The 8,058-nt window shown below is 40.4% G+C and overlaps 2 protein-coding genes across 7 annotated transcripts in view; one reads left to right on the forward strand and one right to left on the reverse strand.

Moving 5' to 3' along the window:
* The window catches only part of LOC122094130, a 4,466-nt gene extending 2,630 nt beyond the window's left edge, over positions 1 to 1,836 (reverse strand). The window contains exons 1-2 of one of the 6 annotated variants that reach the window (XR_006144655.1): positions 1,262 to 1,831; positions 717 to 1,129 (exon numbers count right to left, since the gene is read on the reverse strand). Coding sequence is in view for 2 of the 6 variants with exons in the window: in XM_042664822.1 (XP_042520756.1) it covers positions 717 to 877; positions 1,397 to 1,501 (266 nt within the window). In the remaining 4 variants the exon portion in view is untranslated. Of the gene's footprint in view, positions 1 to 716 lie in introns of all 6 variants that reach the window. The other 5 variants (XR_006144652.1, XM_042664822.1, XM_042664823.1 and 2 more) reach the window with 5 other exon arrangements.
* A 2,960-nt stretch (positions 1,837 to 4,796) lies between these two features.
* On the forward strand, positions 4,797 to 7,741 carry LOC122094145 (ARM REPEAT PROTEIN INTERACTING WITH ABF2). Its single transcript, XM_042664842.1, has 2 exons — positions 4,797 to 7,160; positions 7,307 to 7,741. The coding sequence occupies exon 1, from the start codon at positions 5,423 to 5,425 to the stop codon at positions 7,133 to 7,135; it is 1,713 nt and encodes a 570-aa protein (XP_042520776.1). The 5' UTR covers positions 4,797 to 5,422; the 3' UTR covers positions 7,136 to 7,160; positions 7,307 to 7,741.
* Positions 7,742 to 8,058: the final 317 nt, after the last annotated feature.

Below are 8,058 nucleotides of genomic sequence, written 5' to 3' on the forward strand. Positions count from 1 at the left end.
CCCCCCCCCCCACCCACCCCTCAACAGGTCTTACACTAAACATTATACAATTATTCAGGATAATTCTGTTAGCAATAAAATGCTACTCTGAAATGTTTTACTTCGAAGCAATAAAATATAATAATATGTTCCTATTTTTATATTATTTCTCAAAGGCCAACTGAATATAGCTGATTTAATCAAATAATATGATTTTAGCATACTATCTACTGTTTTCAATATCAATGTAACTCAATGAAATGTATGATGCTTGAGTTAGCATTCTCTGTGTTTAAAGATCCATAAGAACTTTTAGTTTATTAAGGGTGCTTCTATATATTCATTAGGTGTCCAGAAGTTTCAGCCATGTTGGCTATGACTTAAGGAGTTGTCTTGATTTCTCCCCCAAGCCCCACTTCCAAAACAAACCCCTGGGGGAGGTGTGATTTGCTCATACGAGCAGCTAATCTGACTAGTTAATTCCATGTCAATTGAAGAACCTTGCCAGTTTTAGTATAGATAGAATTGCATATGTCCTCTACTTTACTGTGTACCATTGCTATTACTTAGTAAATTCTTTCCATTTTACATGTGTACTGCGAGTCAAATTGATCACTGCTTTATATGGGGATGAAAAGCCACAAATGCTAAGACAACTACCATATAATAAAAAATCAACAGTCACATGAACTGGGAGGATAACATGACCAGAAATACAAATGACAGACTACACTTACCTATCCGATATTAAAATTATGACTGGCAAGCGCCTTTCATTCACACCCAATGCTATTAATCTCCAAAGAAGCCTGTCATGATACATTGATGCAGACACTATTGAATCATCAGTTAAGAATGCATTCCGGAGTACATCAATATTGTTTATGACCATCTTCGGCTGCCCAATATGGTAAGTGTGCATTTCTATCAGTCAAATGAGCATTATAAACACCAGTATCATGTGCAAGAGAAGAGAAGTATAGTCAGTATAATTTAATTTAAATGAGCATTAGAAGCGCCAACCAGGATTAAACTCTCATTGTTTGTTGTTTCTGTTCCTCGTTTATTTTCTCTGATGTTGATGCTTATAAGTACAGAAGCTGTGTGATTTAGGATGCCAGTTTGAGTAGCTTTTGTATTCAGGGGTATCCTATCTTTCAAAAATTGCAAACCAGTGTAGCACCATTAATTTCCAAATTATGCTAATCTCAACAGTGGCAGAGTTGCATACAGACAACAGATGAAGAAGAAACCGATATTAATTTACTTGGAAATAATCAACCTCAGAAGCGGCGCAGAGACTGGGCCACTACATTTGCTCTCCAGCTCTGATGAATTTAAATGACCTCCTTGGCAAGTCGAAGCGACACCAGAGCTTCTTTGAAATAAAATGTATCTTCGAGCGTCAAAGCCTTACCTTTCTCACCCAACCCAAGGACCGCGTCAATCTCATTGGCATTTGATCGAACAGATAGCGCGAATAACACCGTGGACCACAAAGCCGATGCAGAAACCTTGTCATCGATGGTAGTGGAGCTTTGAGCGTAATGAGGCGGAGGGCGGAGGGCGGAGGGCGGAGGGCGGAGTTGAGGCTTTTCCATTAATTGAGGGTAGAGAAGACTTGCTGAGAGCTAATGGTACCGTAGTGTTTGAACCATTGATATCAGGCAGGGTTTGAACTGCGAACGAAGAGAAGGGAGGGTGGGGACGTAGCCGGTGATATGCCTTACTGGCGGTTTTGACCACTAATACCAAGTAGTAACATTCATATCTTACCATTGGAACAAGCCTGTTCCTTCAAAGATTTTAGTATACTTTAAGAAGTATTAACTTGAAAAGAAAATGTTGGGTATGCCACCGATATCAAGTATGCTAGCATCCATTATGTCTATCTCTCTTCCCTTTTTCTGAAATGACCTCTATATCCTTCCTGAATTATACTTCATCATGTGTTCCTATTGGTGTTATCTGTTAGCATACTTGATATCGGCGGCATATCTATCCCTCTCCCCTTAAAGGGAAAATATCATTACAAATGGGAAAAATTGAAAGCTATATAAAAAAAAAATCAAATGTGAGTCACTTGTTCGGTAACCATTTACTGTTAGTTGAGGTATATCTTATATACGAAAGAGTGTTTCATACAAAGTAAAGAATGTAGTTTTCCACCAATATGGGACCGAATTGTCTAATAAGGATTTTAAACAAAGAGAGTGTAGGGTTTATAGATGACATGAGAATGTGTGAGACGGTGTGCATAGAAATCTACACACTAGTGTTGTGGCGATCTTTTACCTATATTGTATACTTTGACATTTCTCAACCTCTGATTCTTTTATTATTATTATTATTATTATTATTGCTAGAAACCTCTATCCAATTTCGCATTTCAATTTCAATACAATTGCACAAGATTTGTTGGTTCGAACCTTACCCCAAGTAACCGAGGGGTCACATATTTGTTTCTAATGTCTTCTCCATGAGTTTTAAAGGCACCCCTTACTCTCCCTCTCTCTCTCTCTCTCTCTCTCTCTCTCTAATTACTTGTAGTCAAAGATTCATGTAGCACCTTTTTTTTCCAGGAAACAAGCTTAATGTAGCACTTACAACCTTGACAGCTATCTATGACTTTTTTTCAAAAAAATTTGTTGGCATGAAAGTGGGTCCAGTGGGGACAGCAACGGTTTAGATTCAAGAGGGATCCTTGGATAACCAAAGCTGGACCACACATGACGCGATTAACCGCTAACTGGAGGAAGAACTGTGTGAAAAGGAATATAAAGAAATTCAGTTTCTATATAACGAAATGCAGTCAAAGGTCCTCATAGAATAGCAAAAGAAATCAAGGGTATAGGATTGTAAATGCTCTTTGTTGGGCCCACCTTTGTTTTGTTGAGAGAGAGAGAGAGAGAGACCTAATTGAAGCTACTGAGCATGAATGAAATATTTATAAATTATTATAAGTCCAAGTAATCCGTTTCATTGTTGAATCAATTATTTATAAATTAAAAAAATAATAAAAATAATTAATCTTGTAAGTCTATTGGCCCATAATGGGGGCCATTTCAGATGGGCATGGATGGAAGAGGCCTAGTTTACAGGCCCGGTATATGGTCATGGGCTTTGGTGGTTATCTGATCCAATTTTTTTTGCCCTTGGCTGGCTGCCTCTGTACGGCCGTTAGTAATCAATTCAAGGTAGAAATCTAGACAACACCCCAGAGGTTAGGCCTTAGGGAGGGTTCATTGCTCTGTCTTGTGATGGGATATTGCGCTGCACACTATGGAGGGTAAAGTATGATATGTAGACCAAACAATGGAATAGAGTGGGCCTATTCAAAATAGTTTGCAATTGCTATGCACTTTTCCCTTGTTCTACAATTACATCCCTGATTCTTGGAGGGGATGGAGAAAATATTACCAACAAAAAGACAAAGGCTCCGTTTGGTTGCATGGAAAGTGAAGAAAAAAATTTGAATCTTTTATAAAATATATTTCACTTCTTAAAGATAAGTTATCTTATTTCCTTTGAAATAAACCCTTTGAGGGGAAAAAAAAAAAAAAAGAGGAAAAGAAAAAATATTTTAGATTTCAAGACTAGATCTGGTAATGTTTATTAGTTGCAGACTCATCGAGATGTCAAAATGAATGAGAAATTAGAATAAAAAAATATCATTTAAATTCTATAATGACAAAACACATGTATTAAGTATATATTTGTAGTGAGGATTTTTTTTTTATGTAAACAATTTGAGAGAGGTGTGAGGGACGAACGATTATAACACTATTCTCCATTGATAGTGAAGTTAATCTCATCTCATATTGGATTTAATCAATATTGCCAAATTATGTAAATTTGTGTGTTCATTGTGTGATTATTTATTTGTTTCCACACACACAAATGTTTGTGATTTCGATACTTGTATGCCTCTTTTCTTAATTAGATCCTACATCATTTTAGAGTTATATTTCTACATTAGTGTGGGTGATTCGGGGAAGTTTTCTAGGTTTTAGGTGATTTTCAATTGATCGGAAATGGATTTATATTGATTGGAATGGACCAAATTCATATTCAAATTCCGTTTGTTTAACACCCTACATATGTATTTCAATATCCCACAAAGAAAATGCTAACCAAGCTGCAGGGGCAATGTACGTTAGCCAAGGTTTTAGTTCATGGCATCAGTTTTCATTGATATCGATATGCCGATATATCGATATATTGATACCTATATCCATTATATTAGTATCTTGACCTATCTCTCTTTTGTTCTTATGAAAAAACTTTGCTGCTCTCCTATGTATAATCCAGGTTCGATTTAGGCTGATTTTATTGCCAATTCGACATAACCAGGAATCAGCCCAACCGCTATAAGATCATGGTTTATGCATTGATCGAAATCGACAGTCCAGATTCGATTCATGCTGACTTTACTGCCAATTCAACATGACTAGGATTCACCTATTGACGTAAAGGCGTACGTAACGACCCTTCATTTATTTCCATTAAAAAAAAAAAAAAAAAAGACCTTCCATTATGCATCCATGTCATGTCATCATCATCATCATGTAACGACTTAAATTACTTCGACGAGGGAGAATGGTAGATCCATCATCCATCCCCATCGTAGTACTACTGCCGACCTGCGGTGTCGCAGAGTGCAGACATCTTTCTCCATAAGCGACATGTCACATGCACATTCCTCATGTTATGCTGCATATATATATATATATAAATACAGATAATATGGACAATATACATGGCAGTTTAGGAAAGCCATCATCCACGGCAAGTTTTGCATTTTAGATATTTCCATTTTCCACCGTCGACGGGATCCACAGTTACGGTTTGTTCTGCCTCTTTAACCGTCGAGTTGAGTAAGAAAGTCAACTTATTCCAATCTGACGTCAGGATCTATTGTGTTTCTTTATCGTCAACCCTCCTAGAGAAGAACGGTGCACATTGTAGATTCACGTGCTTGGCTCCATAACCAATCCAATCACCCTCTTTGGATCAAGCGGCCCAGGTGAGATATCCCCACAAATTCAAGTATTCAACTCTCTTAATAGTCTTATTACTCATTTTGTTCTTTCCCTTTTTACGCCTCTCACTCTCTTTCCCCCCCTTTCTGCTTCTTCTTCTTCTTCTTCCCGCTCTGTACCAACTACCAACCAAGTCCCGACTCCCTCGTTTAGCTTTGCTTCAAGCTTCAAGGAAGAAGAAAAAGAACAAGTATTGTCCTCCCTCCCTCTCTCTCTCTCTCTCTGTACCAAAACCAAAAACGCCACTCCTTTTTTCCTTTCCAACCACGCATCTCACGCGGCGATACACCTAACCTTTCCCTCTTTCCCCTCTTCCTCCAACGATGGGATATGTATTGAACACCTGAGAGTTACTGAGCAGAATCCAGATCATCCCGGTGCTCAGCCGGGCTCCGGTCCAAATGCATCCCGCCACCGATTCAGCGCGGTCGCAGTCACCAACCCAAGTTCTGGAACTCATCAATCAACTCCTTCCTCTCCTTCTATTCTCTTCTCTCACCGTCAAGGCCTTTGTTGGACGATGGCAGGTTATTCGCAACAAGCTTACCTCTCTTCGTTCCTCCGTTTCTGATATCTCCGATTGCCCCCACTGGTCGGAGAATCCACTCCTCCATGACCTCCTCCCTAACCTTCTCTCCACCCTCCACAAGACAAAGTCCCTCTCCGACCTCTGTCACAACCCTTCGTCCTACACCGGCGGAAAGCTTCTCTTGCAGAGCGACCTCGACATGGCCTCCGCATCCCTTTCTTCCGACCTCCACGACCTTGACTTGCTCCTCAAATCCGGCGTCCTCCGCCAATCCAATGCCATCGTCCTCTCCCAACCTGGTCCCGGCTCCGGCAAAGAGGAGCTAGGTTTTTTTATCCGCGACCTTTTCGCTCGCTTGCAGATCGGGGGCATTGAGTTCAAGAAGAAGGCCCTGGATTCGCTGCTCCAGCTTCTCAGAGAAGACGACAAGGCTGCTGTTCTGGTCCCAAAAGAGGGCGATGTTGGTTGCTTGGTCCATTTGCTCGACTCCAGCAATCCATCTCCCGCAGTTCGAGAGCAAGCGGCGCTGGCTGTTTCTCTCCTTGCCACCGCCAGCGACTCATCTAGGAATTGCGTCTTCGAAGAAGGGGGTTTGGGCCCTCTGCTTCGTCTTCTCGAGACGGGATCTTCGGGTTTGAAAGAGAAGGCCGCCATGGCAGTCGAGGCAATCACCGCCGACCCGGAAAACGCATGGGCCATCTCTGCATACGGTGGCGTCCCTGTGTTGGTGGAGGCGTGTCGATCGGGATCGCCTATCACGCAGACGCACGCGGCCGGTGCGATAAAGAATGTTGCCACCGTCGAAGATATTAGGTTGGCGCTGGCGGAGGAAGGGGTGGTGCCGGTTCTGGTCCAGTTATTGGTTTCAGGTACCGGCTCCGCCCAAGAGAAAGCGGCTAATTGCCTTTGGATCCTGGCCTCATCGAGCGAGGATTTTAGGGTTTCCATACAAGAGGAAGGAGGACTACAGAGGCTTCTTCAGCTGTTACAGGAATCATCGAGTCCGGATACAACAGAGCAAGTCCTACGGGCGATTTACGCACTCTCGGCTTCGGCTACAACTGCAAGGATCCTATCATCCTCTTCCCCATTCCTGATGCAGCTCTCCGAGCTGATTAAGGACGGAAACCTAATGATCCAGCAGGTATCAGCATCTCTACTCGTTAACCTATCAATAAGCGATGGAAGCAAGAGGGCCATGGCAGGGTGCATGGGTTCACTAGTAAAAATGGTGGAGTCTTCGAAGCCGGCAGGGTTACAGGATGTGGCAGCACAAGCACTTATCTCTCTGTTAACTGTTCGATCCAATCGGAAGGATCTGGCGAGGGACGAGAAGAGTATGCTGAGGTTGGTTCAGATGTTGGATCCTCAGAACGAATTGGTCTGCAAGAAACTTCCGTTGTCGGTGATATCAGCGATCTTGCCCGGAAGCGGCAAGGCAAGCCGGAAGAGGATTGCGGCGGCGGGAGCTTTCCCTCATTTGCAGCAGCTCGCCGACAATGATGTCGCCGGCGCAAAAAAGGCGTTGCAGAGACTTTCCGGCAACCGACTCAAGAATATCTTCGCCAGGACTTGGAGGGAATAACAAACAAAGATACTAACCCACAAAGGTAAGCTAAAAAGTTTACTTTCCATTTGATTATACTAACCGTCCGATCAGTTAAGATGCTATTTTAAAGATTAGATGATTAGGAAGACCTCTATATACAGATAGGTTTATGATTTTTGTTTGTTTCTTTGTTGTAATTTTCTACAGGGACTCGTTTGGAGGGGATTTCTAACCGTCGAGAAATCTACTGTTCCAAGACAAGAAAGTGAGAAACAAAAACACATTTTCGAATACTCCAAGATTTTTAACATTATTTTATTATCTTCTAGGAAACAAAAACTCCAAAAAAAAAAAAAAAGGAAGAAAAAGAGAGAATGTCTCCAGTCTTTTTTCATAGGGAGAAGAGAAATAAGGGTTTCTAGTAATTCTAAATTAGTGTTTTCTCTATGGTATATAAAGTGACAAGATAGAAGCATGGATGCGGTTTTTTAAGGAGTATCCTCTTTCTTAACTTCAATATATATATATAGATATAGAATTTTTTTTTTATAACAAATGTATTTTTTTCTGATTATTGTTTGACTTGTGAGAGAACTTCTTTTTTTTATTTTATTTTATTTTAATTTAATGGTTGTTTGATAATGTACATGTGTAAGGAGCTTTTTTTTTTTTTTTTTAATTGTGATTTGTTGATGAAATGAGAGATATAGTTGAGTTTTTGTTTTTTTTTGTTTTTTTTTTTTCTTTTGGGTGTGATACTTTGATGTATAAACAAAAAATCTAGTGGATCTCCATTCTCTGGTTATCTAATTCTGGTCTCTGGTTGATGTATGACATTATGATTTTTTTATGTGGAAAGTTACTGAATCAGTCTTCAATGGAACCAATAATAAGGAATGAATGAAGTACCACATAACCCACACAAGCACATAGATGCTTCATACTTGGTCTCTAAGTTA

The sequence above is a fragment of the Macadamia integrifolia genome, chromosome 11 (genome assembly GCF_013358625.1).
Source record: "Macadamia integrifolia cultivar HAES 741 chromosome 11, SCU_Mint_v3, whole genome shotgun sequence".
NCBI classification, from domain to species: Eukaryota; Viridiplantae; Streptophyta; class Magnoliopsida; order Proteales; family Proteaceae; genus Macadamia; species Macadamia integrifolia.

Coding starts and splice junctions, on each gene's coding strand:
- LOC122094145 (XM_042664842.1), top strand. CDS start 5,423: ATGCATCCCGCCACCGATTCAGCGCGGTCGCAGTCACCAACCCAAGTT.